The sequence below is a fragment of the Hippocampus guttulatus genome, chromosome 14 (assembly GCF_054856545.1).
Source record: "Hippocampus guttulatus isolate MCC_2025c chromosome 14, RoL_Hgut_1.0, whole genome shotgun sequence".
In the NCBI taxonomy this organism is placed as follows: domain Eukaryota; kingdom Metazoa; phylum Chordata; class Actinopteri; order Syngnathiformes; family Syngnathidae; genus Hippocampus; species Hippocampus guttulatus.
Genome location: NC_141274.1, coordinates 14370331 through 14393848, shown reverse-complemented (window position 1 = coordinate 14393848; position 23518 = coordinate 14370331). Strand labels below are relative to the sequence as shown.

Genomic DNA, 23518 nt, shown 5'->3' with positions numbered 1-23518 from the left:
GCCAATTTAACCAATGCGTTCGAACAAAATAGCCGTGTAAAAAAATGTTTACTTTACATTGAGAATTCTACGCTTCTGTACAATACACGACCCATACCATACAAATACCAGTTTTGTAGAAATGTGACGAACTTTGTGACAAACCTAAAGCGACATCTCTAAAGGTTTGGAGCCACATTATCGGATCCCATTGGACTGTCATCTGTTTGTCTTTTATTTTTCATATACAAAAAGATGTCATCTACTTTTTTTTGTAATATTTCTAAGCATTTTCCAAGACATAAGTCAAAACATCTCAGAACGGGAATCATCACATCAACGGGAAAATCTCATTCGCACTCGAGCAAGGGCTTTCTTTGCTTTCTCACACACATTAATAATCATCCTCATCATTAAAAACCCGTATACATACAGTAACTGAGCGATTCTGAACTAGAGTGGGCTAAGTCCTTTTTATGTCAAGAACAGAGAAAAGGCATGGCATATCTTTTCGGTGAATGTGTCTAAATCAAAAAGTGAGTTGAACATAGAATTGCGATGATGACTTTTTTTCCCCTTTTCCTTTTACAATTTTTGCTTGCTTTCACTTTTGTTAATTTATTGTTGTACTGTGTTTTATATGTCCAATAAAAAACAAACAAGTTCCAATTTTGGCAAATTGGGGCAGCCCATAATTGCACTCAGCATGTTTTTCAAGCCTGCGTGCCAGTGCATCTGCATGTCAGTAGTGAATGTTATTTCCCATATAATCTTGATACATGTTTTGATTTCCATCCAAACCCAAAGTGGCAGCCAAAATGGAGTTGGCCTACTCTTGTTCTCAGTGGCTCATTTAATTGTTTTTGTCCATTTTACAGATGACGCCAAGTTACAGAGGTACTGTGTGAGGTAAGTGGTCAGAAAAACTGGAAGCGTTTTTTGGGGGGGGGGGGGGTCATTGTGTGAAAGCACCTGGGTGTACCGGTCGGGTGGGAGTGGGGGTGGGGGGTCGTCGTTGCACACACAGCGGAGTGACCATCAAATGATATTGAAATGACTATTGCTGTGTTAAATATATTGCTGGACCCTCAGTTCATATGCGCACCATTGTGCACATCAAAAAAAAATTTTTTTTGTACATTTTCCACTCCCGCGAAACCAGAAAACACATGACAGAGCACTTTTTTTTTTAAACAGAAATCGTAAGAATAAAGTCACCATCTTTGCACAGCACCGCATGTCTTAACTATAAAGTCTGAACGTCACATCGGCAGGTTATGAGTTTATTTAGAGGTAATACTGTTCCCCACAAAAAATAAAAAGCCACTGCTAGCCCCCAAAAATTAAAACAAAAGTTATGCATACAGTTAAGGCCAAAATTATTTTTTAATATTTGTGAATAGGTATTTTCTTGCTGGAAATCAGGCTGTAAGGAAATGATTTAAGAATTGGTACATTGAAATATTTTATATTGGAAATAGGTATACACACACGCGTTATATATATATATATATATATATATATATAGCGGTGTTTTGAATTTTCTTTGTTTCTAAAGCTTTGTTTGGAGCATGAAAAAATAAAAAAATTGTTTGATGAAAATGAACATTTCTGCAATTATTTTAACTGCTTCCAGAGCAGACACTTTTCCAGCTAAGAGACCCATTCAACAGATATAAAAAAAAAAAACCATAATCTCTAAATATGGCAATTTTGGACATAACTATATATAGAAACCGCTTTTTCTTTACATACATATGCAGAATAATCGCTTTCCTTGTTTAAAAAAAATGCCCAGAGCATCACCTTTTTTTTTTTAAACAACAATCAGTGTGTTTTTTTTATTTTTATTTTTTTCATCCGTATTTTGTGTGGACAGTGTGACAACTGTTCGGGCTATGGTTTACAAAAACAAAACAAAAATACGCAAAATAATTTTCCTTAAAAAAAGAAAAACGGTACATTAAAATACTTGTCCTTGCAAAATAAAAAATTAAACCCTTAAGAGGCCCGTCCGACAACATTAAACCATCTGGACTAGAGTATTTTCTTAAAAATGAAACACACAATCCAATACATCTTAAGAACACAAAATAAATCTGTGTACATGTAGAAAAAAAAAGCCTGAGGTACTTGTTCAGAAGATCTGAGGTCAGTCTCGAAGGAGAGGAAGCAGCTTGAGGGCTCGCCCCTTCATCATCATCATCATCATTTAACAGACAAAACACGCACAACACGAACAACAACAAGAACAGAACGTGAGCCTCATGTCATGCCACTGATGGTTCGAGAGCACGCTGAGAATACAAATTCTTGAGAGTCCTGGAATAGTCAGAGCAGCATTAAAAACGGACATTCAAAAATGTATGGTACTCGTGTTCATAAGACAGCACACACGCATGCGGCGGCGACGATGACAACTGCGACTGCATGGCATTGCATCGGCGAGAGACGGAAAAAGGCAACCGTTTTGAGCTCTCCCGGCGCAATGTACGTGGAGGACTGAGGTATTTGGGGACAAACGGCTGACTTGAGCGGCTCCGTACGAAACGTCAAGAGAAAAGACAGAAACAGACATGTTGCTTGGACTCAAGTATGGCGGCCAGACCGCTGTTCTCACAAACGGCACACGCACAGCACAAAATGGTTCATACCCGGGTTATTATGAATTTTTTGAAAGTGGAGCTCACAGCTGGAAAGGTTTTTAGCAGGTTGCCAACGTAAGCAATAAATACCGGTTACTACAGTGGACAGTCTATCATGTTATCAGGTTACAGGTTATCATTATTGGTGCATGAAAGGGTTAAATAGAGGTTCAGTTCCCATTTTGACATATTGGGGCAGCCCATTATTGCATTCAGCACTTTTTCTTTCAACTTAGGTGCCAGTGTTTCCGTATTCAAGTCAAAGTGAATGTTATTTGTCATCAATATTGAAACGTTTGACAGATGTTTGGACCCCTACAGCGCTACATCTTTAGTCATAGCTATTAAATGGCCGCCATAAAACATAAATTACTCTTGCAAAATTACCCCAAAAAATGGAGTTAGCCCACTCTCGAGGCTCGGTCTGTGACACCCTTAAGCGTTTTTTTTGTTTGCAGCTGATTTTTGTTTAAGTCAAAATTCATGATTGCTGTCGTAAATTCATGCCTGGGGCAGTTGTCGTTATGATGTTATGCATTTTGTGGCAATAGCGGTCTTCATTTTTGAAAATCATTTGGGACACCAATTTGTATTTTGAGCCTGAAATGACAACTGGAAAGAGTTTTTGGCTGCATTTTGGATAAAACAATTACCGGCATATTTCTCAGTGGTCAGTTCTCAATATATAAAAGGTCAAAAAATTTCAAGCATTTCGTATAAATTCCTGGTGTTTTCCAAATATTTTGGCCAGGATATGACTCATTTTGTGCTTAACTGCATGATCATTCACCCACATCCACGCACACAAACAGTTAAAAATCAAGAATGTGTAACATTGCAACTCCAGACAGCATTTGTCAATGCCCCCGGCACTGGCTAAAGGAGTAACTCGACAAATAAAACCCAAGAGAATGAATAAAAAAATCCTCATTAAAATGGGCAACAAGTCCATAATGACAGCTAGCTTGGCTCTCTCTCTCGCATAAGAGGACACACACACACACGCACACACACAGAAGCCTACTGGATACCTGAGAGGTAGTTCCCCACGGGACCACATGGTGTCCCTAAAATCTCCAACAAGTCCAGCACCCATTTTAGCTTGATAAAACCCACTGTGCTCCATTATATATATTTATATATACTGTATGTTTTTTTTCCCCTCAACTTTTTCCTTTTCCGGTGGGAGGGAGGCATTCACAGGATTAAAAAGTAGGGGAGCACACGTTTGTTTTAAAAATTAGAGAAGCATTGGCCCCTGAGGAAGATGAATCTATTTCGTTCTAACAGTCTCAAAATCCTCCAGAGGTTTTGGAGCTTAAAAGTTCATTTGACGGGGAAGGGGAGAAAAGTAAAAAAAAAATTTTAAAAATCTTTTTTTTTTAAAGAAATGAGGTAATTAACAAAAAGAAAAAATAATACATGAGGTAATAACGACTTTTAGTGTTGCCTGTCGCATAGCTTATATACTACATCCAAACTACAGCAGATGAATGTGTTAATAAGATCCGATGCCCCAGGAAAAAAAATACCAGTATGGGGATAAAATAGCAGCTGCATGTTATTAAATATTCACCGAGATCCACTGAGTTTGTGTTTGAAAAATCAAAAAAAAAAAAAAGTCAGGAGCACTGCCCGTGTTCAGGTACTGGACTCTTTGGGAGGTAGGTCCTCGTTGGTGAGCGACGTGACGATGGAGACGGGACCGTCTGAGGTAGTGCTGCCGGTGGTCCTGGCGATCTGGCCGATGCGCTCCTCCACGCAGCCGGCCGACAGGCGGGCCTCGGCGTCATGGTCCCAACATTCCTCGATGGTCTCGCTCAGTTGGCTCAGACCCTGTGACGGGAGGGCGGGTCGCACAAGTTAAGAACGCAACCTTTTAGCATGGTACATGTTCTTGTAAAAGACTTAAGATGATGCTCATGTCCCTCGTGCAAAAAAAATTACTCACAGGATGTTTGAGCCAACAGTCTTTGATGACTGGCCGCATTTTCTTGTGCACAACCACATCCTGCAGATCTTCCAGGCTTGGATGCTGCCCTATTTCGTCCTCAAACGGCAGAAGGTATTCACCCACAGTGCCTGAAAAGGACGTGACAGCAGAAAAATCGGCTCCCGTTTCTTATTCAGCAAGTGCGACAAAAGCAAGCTGCCTTCCAGGTGGACCCACCATCCGTTTCGTTGCAACGGGAGACCAGTTCCCAAAGCACCAGACCCATGGCGTACATGTCGATCCTCAGGAAGGAGTCTCGCTGGAAGTTGATGGCTCCTTCCAGCACCTCTGGTGCCATGTAGCGTCGCGTACCCACCTGATGGTACCACGGCGACTTATGAGTTAGGCACAAATTTAATGTGGATGCTTTACGACAAAAGGCTAGTTGACGGTAATCTCCCAGACGTTTTCCTGGTAATATTACAGATAATATTTTTTCTTTAGGCTACGCCAATGGCCCTAGAAAAGCAGCACACAGTCCGCATCTGTCGCATCGTTTCGTCTATTTGTTCTGGCCCTTCCTGAGAGCAGACGAGATTGGGTATCGTCAAAGTCGGATAGCCGTCAGCCGCACAGTGTCTTGCACGTCGTATTTCGTGGTGGAATAACCCATTCATTGTGTATTTGAGGCTGGCGGCACACAAGGTGGGCGGGCGGTCTGCCACGTGGCAGATGCACCCGAATTGAAAAATGTTTCTTTCACTATGAGTTTCGGTTGGGTCAGCATGTGTATATTGAGACTTGTCTCCATGCCAAATGATACGCCCACAGCCTGTTACCGGGTTACTGAGTTCACTGTTTGCGAGAACAAATTTTTAACTTTGGCTGAATCTTTGCTGGCTGATGGAACCTAGATTGCACAAAAATGGCGTCTTCCGAGTTCACTGGAATAAAACCAAAAAGTGAAAACCGGCGATTCATAGATTACCGGTAGCCTGAAATATTTGCATTCGTTCTCCCATGTGCTTCATGTGATTGATTTCAAAAAACATAAAAGAAAGAAGACTTGAGCAATCATGATGTTATTAGGCTCCAGAAATGTAATTATTCGCATTGCTGACTGGAGGTCTGTTGTTGTTACCTGCCCATGAGTGTCTCCTGGAGGTTTCCCTGGTTCAAAGCGAACAGCAAGTCCAAAGTCTCCGATGACTGCGGTCAGGTCACTTCGTAGCATAACATTCTTACTCTTGAAATCCCTGATGAGAAAGAAACGGTCGTTAGCCAACCCATTACAAGGCATCATCTCAGCCGTCGGGGGGATTTTTTTTTTTTTGCACCTACCTGTGCGCGATGGTGACTTTGGGCTCTTCTCCCTTGTTGCTGGGAATGTCCTCGTGGAGGTAGGCTAAGCCGCGGGACATAGTCTCGGCTATGAGGCACAGCTCCCCCCAAGTCACAGTGTTGCCCTTGAGGTGGTCGGTCAGAGAACCCTGAAACAAAACACGCAGAGTGTGAGAGAGATGTGACAAGACTTTTTGCTTTACCTTAAAATTATATATATATACAGTATATCCACGGTTCCCTTTGTAGGGCAGGTCGATCGTGATTTTTTTTTTTTTTTTTTAGCTAAATTGGCAACACATAGTCATCAAATAAGCTTCAATATTTAGTTATAATTGTTAGGTTATGCAAAGCAGATGCGAGTGCAAACATCCTGTTGCTAAAAGCATAAAAGCTAACAGCTAGCTTGGAAAGGACCCATTTCTTAAAAATTCAGGTTTTACAGTTAAAACCCGTATATTCACCGTTCACAAATCTGCGAATGTTTGGGGAACTTAATTGCCCTTATTCCTTTGTCAGTCCCAATCCAAAGGAGGTATCTTATATAGAAGGCCACAGGGCAGAGCTTTTTAGGAGACACCATCTAATGTGAAATGAGCAGGAAATCAAATTTTGATGATCATTTCAATGATTCTCTTTGAAAATGAGGGAGAATGTTTTAGAAATTCAACCCTCACAGGCAGTTTCACGCATCATCATGAAATTTCATTGGCATGTCTATCATGACCCACGACAAAGTCTCAAGGGAACCAATTTTTAAAAAGTCAGCCATTTTGGTTTGCAGCAGCCAATTGGGTTCCATTATCAAAGATTGATGATTTTTTCCCCCCCTGAATGATAAGCCACACTTTAGCTTTAAATATACACTAAATAGTTCATCGGTAATTAAAGATCAGTTTTGTGGCTCGATAAAAGTCAAGACAACAATTCATAATAAAAGCAGCGATGCCCTTTTGCGGAGGTAAGAAGGTCGGGTCGGGCCACCGTAGCTGACATTAAAAAGAGGATAAAATTCTCACTCTCTCGTGGAACTCTGTGATGAGCCACAGTTCCGTCTCCAAGTTGCTGCCGTGCTTCTCAGCGGCGATATATCGGAGGATATTCTCGTGGCGCATGCCGGGTGTCAGGAAGATGTCCCGCTCGTTTTGCCATGACTGCTTATCCTGCCGAACGGCAATGAAAGGATGTCCACTTTTAGTGCCTTCTCGGGTGAAAATCTGGGTCTAAGGCGCTAGAGCAGTGACCCACCTGTACAGGGAAGATCTTGACTGCGACATATTCGCTCATGAGCTGGGCTTTCCAAACACAACCAAAGCGTCCCCTGGCTTTGATTTCCAGCAGCTGCAGGGGCTTCAGTCCCACCAGGGGTGATGGGGGGGTGGGTCCAGGGTCCTGACCCACAAACAGATTTTTTTTTAATTCATGAATATTGTACTGAGCGCATCGGAGGATATTTTCTTTCTTTTCCCACACTCTTTTCTCCTGACTCGCGCTCAGTTCGAGCGGGTGTGGGGCAGGTGTTGGGGGGGGGGGGGTAATGACAGCAAAACTAGCTACGGTAAAATTCACAGTGAAGTAAAGTGCCAAAAGAACAGTGATATAGCGAGGGAGGACCTTACTCGATGCGCTCGGGTCGAGCTTTTAAAGGGCACACGGCTTCTGAATGGTGTGTTGAATCCTCCTACATTATCCAGATAATCCTCGCAGTGAGCAGCAAATGCCAGTTTTGCCTCATTTTGGGTATATTTGTGCTGCTTTGCGAATCACTCTGAGCGATTGACCCAATTCATAAACACAAAAATTTTACCGTCATACGGTGATAATACAGATAGTAGCGGTCATTTTTGGTCAACGTAATTTTGAAATGACATTTTAATATGGTTCCATCGCCATTCTGTATGCGCGCTCATTGGCACACAGACAATTCATTTCCACGTTGCCGTAGATTATAATTGAATGCAATCGGCCCTTCTAATTTCCGAGAATGCCCGCGAGGTGGAAATGAGTAACAATGTGGCTTTCATTCCCTGCATACGTCTCTCTAGCCACAGAGCGCGCCGCCGCAAATAGAATGGAATTCATCAACTGTCTCACCTCGCTCAGGTCCACATGGCCGTAAGGGGGTTTGCGGTGACGGTACATCCACAGGGCCAAGATGATCGCCAAAGAGAGCACGCAGAGCGGCAGCAGGGAGTAGACGAGCACATTCAGCATGGACGGCACTCTGGGCGGAGGCCGGATTTTGACTGCGCGTGAAGAAACGTGATTGATGAATATGAACACTTCAAAATGACAGAACTCATCGGCCTTGCGTGAGGGATGAAATGCTTGACTGCAACCAAGTGTCAGAAGGCTAGCGCTATCCTTCTAAATTACATTTAATGCTTTGAGTGCTACTTGTCTCCAGGCTTCTCCCACCCTGTGTACAAGCCAACATTTAAGTTCGATATTTTCTTATTATTACACATATGGTCTGTTGTTCATTGTTTAATATTGATCATGATGAACATTTTGCTCACTCTGCTTGTGATGTGAAAACCTTTGATGCATGTACTTTTTTGTGGCACGTTTATTTACATTTACATTCAACTGCAACACATCTTCTGTGTGTCCTTCCCGCTAATGTGAGAGCTATTTTTCCACTGGGCCCCCACCCTCACCTCGGTTGCCGATGCCGATCAAGTCGGGGAGGTGGGTGAAGCGCTCGTTGCAGTAGTTGCCCTCGCAGCAGCAGAAGAAGACCTGAGGGTTCTCGTCCATGGAGACGCACTCTTGCCTGAAGCCACGGGATGACACGCACACGCACGCACGCACGCACACACACACACACGCACACACACACACACCTGTCTTAGGTTCAGAGGAGTATCACAGCTATTTTTAATGGCGACAAATACATGCTGGAGAAAGACAAGAAATATATTTGCTGCAAACCCGCTGATTTCGAGTTTTGCTATCTGCAGATCCCATATTGCAGGACCAGGGGAAGCCATGAAATTCAGAGAAATGTTATTCATTCTGCGCAAAAACAAGCCGGTGTAGCATAAACACTATTTTTTTTTCAGCTGCCAGATGCAATTATCACCTAGATAATGTGCCTTATTAACCAGTGTGCCCTACGTATGAAAATGTTTGAAAATAGACCCAGTCATTGATATTACGCTGAATGTTCCGTAAAATATGGTATCGCTCATGCCTTAAAAATGTGCACAATTCAGTTCCTTTGAACTCTACATCAATAGCAAATGCTAAACAATCAAGCACAACTTGATATCTGCTGAAGATAGATGGGCTGTCAACACCCTCACGCAACATTGGCCCAATAACATTGTACTGCCTTTGACAGTTACAAATTCTGTGACACTTGTGCATCAAAACCTGCAGAGTAGGATAGCTGCAAGCTACCGAGCAGTACAGTATTGGACATGCACATGCAATAAATTTCGGCGTACGGAAATATCCACACGTGTCCTATTGAGACCTGACCCCGATATTTTTAAAACCAGATGATGGAAACAGCTTTCATGTCGCCCGCTGCGGCGGCGTACATTATGCAACGGTGAATTATTTAAAGCGGTGGCGTATTCTATGTACACAGTGTCCTTACATTGCTGCGTGCATCGCGGGTATTTACTTTGGACACTCGCCAACTGACAAAAATGCAAATCACACGAATGCCCAGTCATGCGCTCCAACTCCAAGCCCCTAAGTGACGGTAACGTGCATTTAAAAGGAGTTCAACACGCGGCCGGCCGATTCCAAAGCCATCTTTTTTTTCGTGGATTCTACCAGCTTGCCGTTCTGTGTGTAAGGTACCGCTGCACGAATGAAGTGGGTTAAAGTCAAATCCGGCTGAGCAGAAGGGGATGGACCGAAGTTTGGACCAGAGTTTGAATTGGAACGTCAAAGACGGCCAGTAGCCACTTGTGCTGAAAGCAATTGTTGCTGCTGTGGTGACATCCAACGCACGTCTCATCATATTAATGGGACAGGCCCCCCAACAGCTGTGTGAACGCGCGATGTTCTGTGTGAAAGGGAGATGAGCATAAAAGCGGGCTCGACCATCGTATCGCTGATGTCAGATAATCAGATCAGTGCCTTTCTGCTTGGCTCTCGACGAAGGCGGACGCTTCTGCTGTGCTCCCTGCGCCCCCACCTTTTTCTTCCCCCTGCTCGCCACTTAGTCTTCTTGTGCTGTCTTTTGTCCAACTTTTTTCCCTAGCCTCCTACCGTGTTTTCATCCGAAGAACTAACCATGGAATTAGTTGGCTGGTCTCTCGATGTAATTGACAAAATTTTTTTGACGGAAAGAGCGGGCAGTGGGGAGCCTGCTTGCCCTCCGGGGACACTTGCTGCCGGATATGCCCTGGATCCATGGAGAAAGTGGAGACCGGTGTGCCTGACAGTACTGTCCGTGGAGGACGTGGAAGACATCTACATTATTGGCCTTTTGATAACAGGTATGTTGCTGTTTGGTGTTGGCAGCTTGCTGTTCTATCGCAAAATTCAACCGACGGGAGCAGCTCTATTGGAAGTGAAGAAGCTGACGGTCACTCCGGATGGCTTGGCGCGAATGTCCAACACTCAGACTCAAGCGGTGACTGAGCTCAACCGCAATATTGTTGCGGTTTGGAGCGACTCCGCGCGATCGATAATACCATGGAGACGTTGGAATTTTCGCTTCGAAAAGGAATTGAGGATTGGCTGATCGGCGCCAGTGAGAGATACAGACCAAGGACTCAAGGCTGTCTGGAATTGTTGGCGGCCGTCTCTCCAAAACAAACAACGCTATCTGGCCTTTCCCCTGGATGGAAGTACGCATGGAGTCTAGGGCCCCCACCACCAACCCCCCTCCTTCTCGGCCATGGACTGATAAGCCGGGACTGTCTTCATGATGAGCAGACCTCGACGAAGCAGCTATGACCTGTACACGCATACACATACACAACTGGACAACCACACGCGCATACACATCCTTATTATCACCGTCTTCATCGCTCCGATTCTTTTTCCCCCGTGACGTGGTTCGATGATGCGGAGCGCAACGGTGACCGTGCGGCTGGTCATCGTCAGCTGCGTCGCGGTTACCCTACCCTCCCCCCCTCCCCCCTTCCCATTCACCCCCCCCCCCCCCTATACATGTTATGTCTTGTGACTTGTTGTAACTGTCTAATGCTTATTCATGTGCTAGGGTCTTTTTTATCCTGGACTTAAATTATCCTCGGAAGAGGATAGTTCGAGCGTGGGTTTTTTTCCCTCTCCCTACCCAGCGTTTTTCCTTTCTGAATTCTGATTGTAATTTCCCCATTGCGGGACAAATAAAAGATATCTTATCTTATGTCTGATGTGACAACATAACAGGGCAGGGGAGTTGAGTCGTGCGTGGCAAACTTTACACACCAACCCTGACTTTCCATCACTTTTCACACAGCTAACTTCAGCAAATGCGCAGGCCACTTCCCTTCCAGTGACTGGGGAAAACGCCATATTTGATGAGCTGCCATTTGCCAAATTTGGCAGGAAGGCCCAGAATCGGCAGGCCTTTAAAATTAGGGGGCGTCTGGTGTCAAACTTCACACCTCGGTCCCAGCTTACTGATATTACCTTTCAAACAGCTGCGAGTGCCACCGCTGTTATCTCACCAGCACTACCGCGGAAGGTGAAAAACTCGCAGGTCGACCTCAATTGCCCGTCAGCGTGTATTACAGAGAGCAACGACACCGGGGGATAATGCGGCTCAGATGAGGAGTGTGAAAGGTTTATGGTTGACTGGCAGTTGCCAATTTTGGCAGAAAGACCCAGAAACCGCTGGCGGCCTTTTTGCCCTTCAAACTCAATGCGCATAGCACAGCCTCTGGGGAGACGTGAGCGTCAGGCGGTAAAAATTGGCACCTCACACGGCGACCGTCCGCCGGCTCACCTGTCATAGCAGTTGAAATCGTCCAGCCAGCAGCCTTTCTTTACCAACTTGATGGTCCCTGAGGAGTTGAGCCAGGACGCGTAGCAGTGCAGCCGCTTGTCCTTGTCTTTATCCTTGTCGTCGCAGCGCTCAAAGCCGCTCTGGTTGGTCTTCTCGGCGCGCCAGTTGTCATTGTAGAACACGCATTCACGCGTCTCCGCCTCGCCGACGCTGTACCCTGTGAGATACAAGACCAGACAGTAATCAATCCGACAAAGCATACGGAAGGACGGGCGGACGGCCGCCGTCGGGAACATCCGAGAGTTATCGCTTTGGAGCGCCGCCAAATTTCGGGAGTTCCTCGAGGGGCTCGGGAAGTTGCTGCCTAATAATCCAAGCGCTTAAAAGATCTCTTTAGACTTTTAATTAGCCGTGGAACAAAACATAACAGCAACATGCCAGACGCTTCTCGAGATATACACGGACCAAGGGATTACCCCCACCCACCCGCCCCCAAGTACACACTTCACTTTACATCCTGTGTGTACTGTACATCTACCCCCGGGGCTTGGACTGTCAGTTACCAGTAGACGCAACACAGCATAGCAAATTCATTTTGAACAATTTTTAACACTTTAGAACAACTGAACACAGAAAACGTTTGACTTTTTTTTTTTTAACCCTACCAATATTTCTAATTATTTCCAGAACTGAAGAAAAGTCTTAGGACGCCAAAAGATTTGTTGTTTTATTACCGGTATTTAAGATGTTAGGGTGTAGAAAATCTCACAGGAATTTTAATGAAGGATGGAAGCCTCTGGATTTGTTCAAGTATTGTAACCTCCAGTAGGTGATCGATGGACCGTAAATTAAACAGCAAAGTGATTTCACCCCATCGTTCTTTTTGTTTTATGTCAGTTTTTATAGATTGAAAGAGAGCCCACATTATGTGGGTTTTTTTTGTTTGCTTTTGAAATGTCCAACTGTATTTGATTGCACCTTGTGTCTTGCCGAACAGGAGAGTTGTCAATGTTTAATGTCATTATTCCTGTTATGATCCCATCAGTTTGAACCACAAAAGGTAAGAGAGGACATCGGAAGGCAAGGGAGAGGGAAGGGAGAAATCACATGACGCAAAGATGACATTACCTCACTGATTCATCTCACAAAAGGAACCATTTGTGTGCTTGAATTATTACCGTTATCACAAACGTCCACTTTCATGTTTCGAGTGGGATCAATTCACCGTTGAATAGAGTCAACATTTCGTCTTTAACCCTTTTCAGATGTAAAGTCTACATGTAAAGATATCCAAATTGCCATTAATTTCATGGAATTTTAAGGAAAAATATCATCAGGATATGTATCGCTACCTGGATAGAAAATGACTTGGACCTGATTCGATTTTTTTTTTTTGTCCATATCTCACACTTCTAATCTGACAATTACTTTGCTATGTACGGCATCTGCTTTCGGGAAATTGCGTTTTACAAATCACGTCAACGTCATGCCAGGTTCTGCGTGAAAGTCAACACTCCAGGTTTGATGTGGCAATTTAAAGCCAACCGCACCAAAGAGGCTTACTTTGACAGCATTTCTGTGGGACACCCCAAAAAAGTCCTCCCTTATTTGCACACAATAAGGCAAATAAAATGTCATCTTATAAATTTGCGTTGTAATCAGGCAAAAAAAATAAAGAACAGAGGTGTGAAATGGGAAAAGCAGCAGGCTTAAACACCAAACGGGGGGAGGGCGAGAAGAAACCTGAATAATGCATGATACAACGTCAATGCAATGCATTTCAATAGCCGTTAATAATGCGCGTATTTTTGCTATTCGCCGGCCGGCCTGGTCCCAATCCATCGCGAATAGTGGGGGTCAACTGTAAATTTATGGTTATTGGAGAGAAAAAAAAAGAACTTTTCTTTTTGTTCCCAGAATGCAACGTATGCTGCAATTTTTTTTAAATGACAGGTCCATAGAATTACCTGATCAACAAATGTCATTCTATATATTTAATGATACACAGTGATTATGGCTGGGTTTCAAGAATCAATTAATCAATTTTCCTTTTCGTAGCCCACAATCAGAAAACCATAGATTGATTATTTTCTTACGTATTTTGCCGATGAATTCATCTGACTTCTTGCATCACACGATATCTTGTCGCCACAAGAGTGTAGTGTATCAAAACAACAGAGTGAAAGCACTGAATTCGGAGCCAACAAGAGTGAATGTAAATGTCTGGAGGGGGGTTAAAAAAAAAGCACATACAAAGAGAAATTTGACAGCCAGCGCAGTGTGAATGTTACTAGTTTACAGTGTGTTTTTGACACTCTAAATACACCGCCTGCCCCTTTGTTGGAATTGATTATTGTACCTGCATTGGGTTCAATTCTTAACATCAATATTCATATTTTTACTCATGCACCAAGTGAAAGCCATAAGTTTCTACTATTTGCAGCGTTGCTTCTTCCAAGAATGTCTTCTATATAAAAGTAAAATTGGTACGGCGTGAAATCCTTTCATCACTGAAACGAAAATCAATCAAAGTGAATTGTGAATCCTAAATTGAATCAAATTGGGGCCTGGAGAATCAAATTGATGTTGGGAATCTGAATCAATACCCAGCCCTAAAGAGTAGAGTATGCATTGGTGTGTAACAAAATGAAGAGACCAATGTAAATGGTTTGCTGTGCAAATGCTGTAAAAGGTTAGAGTACATAAAGGTAAAAACAATCAGCAAATATTGGCTATTTGGACGATTATTTTGGCTGACGTTTGAAGGGGCACAAGTAGCATGCCTGGGTGTGACGTTTTATAGACAAGACACTAACTTCTCCCATCCCGGTGCACTTAAATTGATGTAGTCCGACAGGTATTTTTTTACATCAGACAACACACGATCATTTTACGCATTCACAGAGAACTGGCTCAGCTATCGTTGAAAAACAATAGGGAATGTTTACTCTTCATCTCTAATAGTAATACACATTTATCTAGTTTAAAAACACTGAATTGATATTGGTACAAAATTATTTCCACACAAAGAGGAGCATGTAAAATCATGTCACGTCGGAAAAGCTTTGTTATCAGGTTAAAAAAGAATTACAAAATATAACCTGCCTCTTTAAATACTTTCCTGACGGACAATGCCCCTCCCCCAATGTAGCCCCCACTACACGCACGCACACACACACACGCTTAGATGTCCGGCAGCAAACAATGGACTTCAATACCCGATGTATAATATTACATTTAAAGAAGGAAAGTCAATAAAAAACAAAAACCGCAATGCTCCATCCAGCCCATATTGGTGATCACGTGATGCAGGAGGACTTTTACTACGATATCCCCCCGCCCCCCCCCCTCTTCCCTGCTCCTTCTGTCACTTAGGGAGGCTTTAACCCACCACAACATGGATTCTGGAGGAAGCGGCTTACTACAACAATCTACACAACCATATAAGATGGAAAATGGCCGTGTGGCACACAGACACATGCAAACACAGACAGACGCATTCATTTAGGGGGTGGCAGCTGTGTATACATTTTATTGTCATTCTAAACTGCATGAGAGGGGAGAAGGGTGAGAGGGGGCTTGTGGAGAGGCCGTATGGTCCAAAATAATAAAGAAGGTCAGAGAGCAAGCCCACGTTGTGGAGTCACATTATTGAAAGCGGTGGGGGAGGAAAAACTCAGCCCCCTTGTGCAATTTCACTTGGTTGTCAATCTATTATCTGTTCCAATTTATCGGTCTCGCGTTTCAAATGTTTCGCTTTTAACGTTGCTTCTCTCTCCCTTTTCTGTTGTTGGGTAAGAGTGTTATGGAGAATCGAAGGTTTCAGGATGTCGCTGCAGCAGCTGCTACTGCTTTCTATTCCTGCCCTGCGCTACGCTCACAAAAGGCTTCAAACGCAACAGTTTTAGCACGTAGCACCTTTTGTGGCAAACCACACTTTCGAATATTTCTTTGTAATAAATTATCAACCTGAACATTTCTCTCGCATAAAAATGAGTAATACAGACGGGCGGTGGAATACACTTTTGAAAAATAAATATGTGGATAAAAGTTTGAATAAACACTCGAAGAGGTGACAATGTCTACGGTGGAAGCTAACCCCTAGCGGCCGCTTACCTGCGCATAAAGTTCCCAGCAGAAGTGAACAAGTCAGCCACGAGAAAGACATGTTCCGTCTTTAAAAACACCACCACGGAGGTCCACCGAATTGGTTCGGTCCCGCACATCCACCCCTCAGCCCCGGCGGAGTCTAACCGACCGCAGGCCCCCCTCCAAGCTAAAGCCTTCCGCGGCTCGTAAGCGCCGCCGCCGCCTCCGTCGCCACACCACCAATCACCACTACCACCACCACCACCACCGAGAAGAAAAGACGAAGGGGGCAGATTAGTCGGGCCGCCGTGCTGGCTCGTTCAGTCCCACATTGCATCAGAAAAAAAGAAGGCGGAAGGAGAAAGGAGCGTTTATCGTTCCCTCTGGCGGTGCACAAGCGTGAAGAGTGGTTGTAGTTGGAGGCGCAGCGTCGAGGGGTCGCCCGGGGTTTACGTGCATGTTAGTGTGATGTGTGTCCAAAATGGCTTCGAAATGGGGAGCGGGGGGCTGCGAGCTGGGAAAACCCGGATGTGTAAACACAAAGGGGGGAAATCAGGCAGCCCCAGCCGAGGTGACCTCAACGCAACTCCACTCAATTCGCCTAAAACGCTGTCGTTTCGCACCTAAATAAAATACTTGCATTTTATTCGAAGGCCGACTATATATTCCGACGACGACCAAGGGAAATTTGGTTGTGGAAGGGGGGGGGGGGGGCTCCCCCGTGGATGAACGTGTTTATTAAGCACTTAATTCTCGCTCGTTGTCCTCGGATTACTGGGGCTACAATTGCGAACTTCCTTTTGCGTTTCCATCTTTCTTTATTTATTAACATTCGCATCGTCAACATGATTAAAACCTTTTGCTCAACATAGGCGAAAATATAAATGTATAATATCATGGAGAAAATATGAATGATTCGTTTACCTGCACAATATGTTTCTGTTTTATATGTTTAATATATTGATGGTATCTCTTGAAAAATCTAAACAATACATCACTATCGATATTCCCCCATCACAGCGTTTGTCATCATTTATAATGATATTTTGCCAAGATGGTATGTATAAAACGTGATAATCAGTGGCGTTCCACGAGGTTCATGACTGGTGAGGGACTGACTCTCCTGTAGTCAAACATAAAAATAAGAATCTAAAATAGATCATTAGCCCGTATTTCAATTTTGACCTTAATTGAAACAGACACACACAGAGGCAGCTCATGCAGCAAATGAGCCATGAATCAGGTTATCTGTAGGTAATCTCTCCGAAAACTATTGATGTAACTCAAGACAAAAATGGCTTCCTCATGAGCCACCTTGTAACTCAATGAGATGAGGAGAGCTCATTTAAGGTTCTGTTGAAGTATAGTATCACTCCTCTCTTCTTAGTTGGATTCGATTGTTAAAGTATCATTCCTCTCTTCTAATGAACACGCGGGGAAGAGGAGGCCGCTCTTCCCCCAACAGTTCAAAGTGCAATAAGGGTGGAATTAGAGCTACCAGGACCTGTGTGGATGTTGGAACATTAGGAGAAAAAACTAAGAGGAGGGGAAATTGACCTACATGCTATCGTTCATGTAGCTGTACATGAATTAGTCCGATCAAAAGGACAGACGAGCCGGGAAGAAGATCCAGTGCAAGAAGCATATCAAGCAAAGAGGAAGTAGAAATATTTTGGACAAATAAGGCGATGCTTTCCGATCTCCTCAGTTATTGGAGATGTCTACTCAGGATGACGTCCACCACAATAGATAAAATGTGCTATTTGTTTATATGTAGCAAATAAGGCAATGAAAGGAATCAAATGAAGGCACAGTATGTGCTATATACATCTCTCATCGTATTGAGCCTGCAGGTCTAAATAATGTTTTACAGAGCGACACCAGGTGGTAGCAGAGGTCTTGAGAGAAGGTAAAGCTCCCTCCCATCTGTGTTGTACAGATACATGCGACATTTCTGCAGTCTTTTGTGCTATGGAGGCCACGCCGCGTCTATGGCACAACGGCAGGGGCTTTATGCTACCTTTCTAGGTTTCTTTTTTTTTTTCATTCTCGTGTTCTACGGGTGAACATTATGGCTGTCGATATGTGACTATTCATCTCCAGCTTAGTGGCGGATCCATTAGTGGACAGATCATGAAGACCCGAAGCTTTACATGACACAATCTCAGTTATCTGTCTGTAGTATTCCAGTTCAACAGATGTGCCAATGGAAATGATCCAGTTTCCCTTTGTTTTATTGCATTTCATTCATCTAATGTGTTTATTTGATTAAATTGAGAAGAGATCACCATTCTGTCAGCAAAAGTGGTGGTCATTTATAAACTGACCAGAATACAAACTTGAAAAGATTCTGTCTTTAGGCAAAGATGTTTAGTTCTTCTCACTGTCAATCAAGACTTATTTTCACACAATAGCAAGCCAACAACATGGCTGGGAAGTCATTGATTATCATACCATCCACAGTCACAGTTTCCTGACATAAAATGTACACGTATAACGGTCTTGCTCAACGAATCCACAATTCAAGCAGGAACAAACCTAAGTGAAGTGCAATGTTTTGAAAAAACCTGCCCCAAGGGTTGATCTTTGGCAACTTCCTGTGGCTGTCCTGAAGGGTGTGTGCTCGTGTGCGTTACGCCAGTGTTGTGGGTGGAGTAGGCAGGATTAGACAAATAAAGGTGAGTTTGTTGCTCATGTCCAGCCAGGAAATGATTCACATGTTCCGATTTTATTCGTCACATGTCATGATAAAAGATAATATGCACGTTTGTACACATTGTATTCAACCTGGAGGAATAAAATCATTGCATAATTCTCTTTAATAGCAATCAATTTTTCATTGTAAGATTAAAGGGATGTCAGCACTTCATATTGGCACACTGGTCTTTATTGTTTAGCTGAACATGTGTTCGTAAGAGTGAAATTGCAACAGTGTTCGCTGAAGAAAATAGGTAGAGAAGTGTGGAGGATTTCGGGAGGTGCTGGGAGTGGCAGGGTGAGGTGTCAGACTCTGGTCATGAATTCATCCTTCATTCCTTTCCGGCATGTTGGGACTCATTCCTGGCCTCCCATCCCAATGCACTTCTTCTCCGGAAAACATTTCTCTTTTGCTCGGATATCCTTAAGTTAGGCAAAAAAAAAAAAAAGTACATGATGTCACGTTCTACCGCACCAAACTCATCCAAACATGCCACACTTTGTTCACCGGGACACGTTTGGGATGGGACTGAAAAGCGGCTTGATCAAACTTTTCCCCACAAATATTTGAATGTAGAATTGTCTGAACATAATAATGCGGCCACTATTTTCATTTTGATATTTTTGTGCATGGAATGATTCTGTCATCATGTCTCTCGCACATTCTCAGATCCCACATGTTCATACGTGGGAGTGAAAGTAAAGATGTGATTTATCGCACTTACCTGAGATTCTGCTGAGGAGCACGGCAGGAATTCCAGGATTCCACGTTAACCTCAGAACTTTAAGACATGTGTGTGCAGATCTATCTCATTACAGATGCATAAACTAAATGTGTTGAATGTGATTCATGCAGTCAGTCACCTTTAGAGAACAGACATAGTCAGAGCACCTGCGGGACAGTGAAGCAAGTCATCGTTTAAAAAAAAGAAAAAAAGAACATTCATTTTATTGGAGCATGTAGCTACTGGTTGACTTACGAAGCAGAAAAAAACAGAATACTGTGGTGAATTGACCTACGAGTGACCAGACTGCCATTCGGCTGAGAAACAAACAACTACATAGCTAAGCCTTTCAGCTCGCTAGCTTAATGCTAATGCTAAAGGCGATTTGATATGTACAGTAACATGGCGTGCGATATGATTCAATGACGGTAGATTTTAAAGTGGAACGAGCAGGGTGGATTTGCCAAAAACAAAATACATTGAAAGTACAAAGTACATTGAGCACGTAATGGAAACCAGCAGTGTTTTGTTACAGTGTATGACAAGTTAGATCATTTCTGAAATGCAAGCATTTGTGTGACATAGGATGACTTTGTAAACTGAAATCATCGGACTGGTGTAAAGAGTTTGAGGGAGACCTTGATTGGCACTTATAGGGTAGAATACCTTGTTTATTTTTTTTTCTTTTATTGCCTGAAATGCTTTTTTCCTCACTGGCGCAGTGATAAGTTGGATCACAGCTTAGTTCACGAGCACTTTTCTTTGTATTCAGTGTGTCTCTATTTTTTTTTAATTCACAACAAGCTGGCACCCAAAATCAAGTGTGCCTCTTTTATTGAAATGTTACTTATGAAGGTACTGGCAAAATAATGACACAATAAACACAAAGTGACCAAAATGCAAAAATTAATTGACTTTTCTCATTGTGTTTTGACCCAGGCAGAACCGGTTATTCCGCTGAAAGAAGACACCGTATAACTGTTTGAGTATACATGTGAGGATGAGGAGACAGCTTGAAAAAAAAAAAAGGCTTTAAAAGAGACATGTTCATCAATCAGCACCATTGCCATTAATTCGCCATCAAAATCAATACTTCAAGACATTTTCATTAATTCCTTTCTTAAAGGCAGGCCCAGGTGCTTCCGCCCAGCCTGACTTCTGCTACCGATGTCACTCACTAGGCCACGCCCCCCACAGGCACACGTACAACAACACGACAGTTGCTGGTCTGACTTTCAGCTTGTCCCAATGTGACTAATGGCAATTCCATTCTCAACAGGGAAAATTTACTCTACGAATAAGGAGTAAAACAAACTTGGTTTTGGTTCGGGAAAAAAAGGGGTGTGTGTCAGAGAGGAAGTTCAAATGTTGACTAGCAAATGAGCGCTTTGAAGGGCAGAGGGAGTTATTTCACCCTCGCCTACTTTGAACACGGTTCTTTCAACGTGATAAGGCTGATTACTGTTTCTGACCTCCGGTGCTCTTCCCATGCTCGACTTAACTGGAATTAAAACACTGACCAACAAACACTTTTGTAAGTTTTCCCCCATGTCAAATGTGACTGAAAGGAGATTCCAACCTGCAGTCGGCTCTAAAGCCGACATTGAAACAAAAGAATCTGCTTTCCAAAGAGATTCTCAAGGCCAACAGTTCCAAAGCATGACTCTAATAATTAGACACAGGAACAGCATTCTTCCCCAGTTTGCCCTCTCCCGTCTTCCACCATTAGTTTTGCCTTTTGTACAGCATGTGGGCGGCTTCTTTCTCCCTCTCCCTTTCTGTCTGCCCTTTATCTCCAGGCACACAAAGCCCGCGTTGTTTACCGACACGTTGTGTTGTGAGGAACAAGTGGTGAGTCTCATGAAATGCCAACGACACCATCAAAGAGTCAGGAAATCAGCACAAAAAAAAAAAAAAGCAAAAGGCCATAGGCTGGCTAACGAATAGCATCCGTGTTGCGACATTATAACTAGAGTGGCAACCAGTGGCGGGCCGTGCATTTCAACCTTAGACCTTCAGTGACGTCACATACGTTAACACAGTATAGGCTCGTCAGGCAGCACTTAATTTCAGGAGCATTTAAAACCATCAAGTATGCATTCACAATTAAGAGCAGGAAACTAAATTTACAGATATTGTCAAAAATAAAAAGATTTAAAAAATACTCAATAAAATGCCACCCAAATTACGCTGTGTGGTCATAAACAAGTATGTCCAATAAATTGTGCAATGTTGCAGTTTCATATTAGACACAAACCACACAATAACAAAACAAACTATTCTTTGAAAATAAAATGAACAGATCATTGGCATTTTGAGAATAGGCTATACAACAGCAAATAACTAAGAATGTTGAGCAGCTGAGATTGAACGAATTTTAGTGCAGGAAGCTAACTGCAATGCGCCATTATAAATTGCAGGTGAGCTGATTTATTTGATACATTTTTGTATGTTTGTCATTTTATTTCGTGACCATTAATACTAACGAAATAAAATAAGAAGAAAGGTAAAATAAAATTCATTTACTCACCAATGTAGTGCCTGTTCACCGAGCTGCAGATCTACGCGAGTGTCCCCAAACGTTTTTAAACGCACCGTAGCTTGTAAGTGCCCAGCCGTGCTCTGATGTTTCCTTGCTGCCTTGGTAAAACAACTTCAATGGGTAAATCCAGTGGAAGGTCCGTCTTGAAAATTGTGTGGAAAGTAGTCCCGCAAACAGACCGATGTCTTCTCGGTCGGCCATTTTGGGTCAAAATGCAGCAACAGCTTCCTCGAGCAGGCGCTAATCCAATCACCGAACGCGCACGTCCAGTGACGTAAGCCCTTCTAGCTGGCCCTGGTACGCAGACTCGTGATCTGATTGGCTATTGCAAGCTGACTATGCCCGTTCATTTACAGCGCACAGGGGCCTGCTCTGTTTCGTCGAGCAAGTTTAGTTTACCTGGCAACACAAGCTATCTGAAATCTGATTGGATAAAAACTCTACCATAATAAAAAAGTTATTTATCGAGTGGCTTTCAATGTTATTTAAAATAACAGTGGAAGTAATGTGACGTAAAGAATACAGAGAATAACTTTGTTTACATATTTATGGAAATAAAATAACAAATTAAATTTGTTATTCTCAGAACATTTTCTGAGAATGTTTAGGCCAGCAGAGAAGGCCTTGCTGGCCATGACGGAACGCCACTGCTGGCAACGATTAATTGACAACAATGATCATTTTTGATAATCGATTCATTGTTTCAATACATTTTTGAATTAAAAGTTATCCAAATCCTATTAAAAGTGTCTACTTCCAGATTATTTATTTAGGCGGCATGGTGGTCGACTGGTTAGTACGTCGGCACCACAGCGCAGAGGTACAGGGTTCGATTCCAGCTCCGGCTTTCCTGTGTGGAGTTTGCATCTTCTTCCTGGGTTCTCTCCGGGTGCTCCGGTTTCCTGCCACGTTCCAAAAAACATGCAGGGCAGGTTATTGGAACCCTTTAAATTGTCCCGAGGTGTGACTGTGAGTGTGAATGGTTGTTCGTCCATGTGTGTCCTGTAATTACCAATTCAGGGTCTACCCCGCCTACCGCCTGTTGATGGTTGGGATAGGCTCCAGCATGCCTGTGACCCGAGTGAGGATAAGCTCATTAAAAAATGAATGGCTGGATGGATTTTTTTTTTTGTATAAAAGTTTCTGTACTTCTATTCGAGTACAGGATGAAAAGGAGATTTACCACCTCTGCATACATTGAAAAAAAAGTACTTGATTTTAACTGCTTCAAACAACAAAGAGCATGCAGAAAAGTGGTTAAGATTGAATGACTGTCTGTGTCTTATGTGTTGTGTTGTATTATTTGGTTCTTGTTCTTATGACTTCAAGATGGCGCCGCGAGAGTGGCTGCCTTTTACAGCAACTCCTCTACTTTTTGTTCTTCTAATTTCTCCCTTTCGTAACTTTTCTGCTGCAAATTGGTAATTTCTCCATTGTGAGACGAATAAAGGTTTTCTTCTTCTTATTCGACAATTATTAAGCAGACCGATGACATTAATTTCGAAATATATTTAAAATCAAGTTGCGATTTCAGGCTGCGTGGAATGAGTGGGTTATTGTGTGCCCGCGTGCGCGCGTGAGCGTCGGTGTCGTCGAGGGAGGGGCAATCCCAAGTGAAAAGTGGACACCGCGCAACCCCTCCTTACA

At 43.1% G+C, this 23518-nt stretch overlaps 1 protein-coding gene across 2 annotated transcripts; it reads right to left on the bottom strand.

Moving 5' to 3' along the window:
- Nucleotides 1-190: 190 nt before the first annotated feature.
- LOC147195271 (activin receptor type-2B-like) lies at nucleotides 191-16406 on the bottom strand. Of its 2 annotated transcripts, none has more exons than XM_086128927.1 (11): nucleotides 15935-16406; nucleotides 11819-12035; nucleotides 8559-8674; nucleotides 7993-8144; nucleotides 7147-7290; nucleotides 6918-7061; nucleotides 5899-6047; nucleotides 5699-5813; nucleotides 4795-4933; nucleotides 4576-4706; nucleotides 191-4460 (listed from the first exon to the last, which is right to left on the bottom strand). In XM_086128927.1, the coding sequence occupies exons 1-11, from the start codon at nucleotides 15984-15986 to the stop codon at nucleotides 4266-4268; spliced, it is 1554 nt and encodes a 517-aa protein (XP_085985053.1). In that variant the 5' UTR covers nucleotides 15987-16406; the 3' UTR covers nucleotides 191-4265. The 2 variants fall into 2 exon arrangements, with proteins under 2 accessions (XP_085985053.1, XP_085985054.1); XM_086128928.1 differs by lacking the exon at nucleotides 15935-16406 and adding an exon at nucleotides 13915-14150.
- Nucleotides 16407-23518: the final 7112 nt, after the last annotated feature.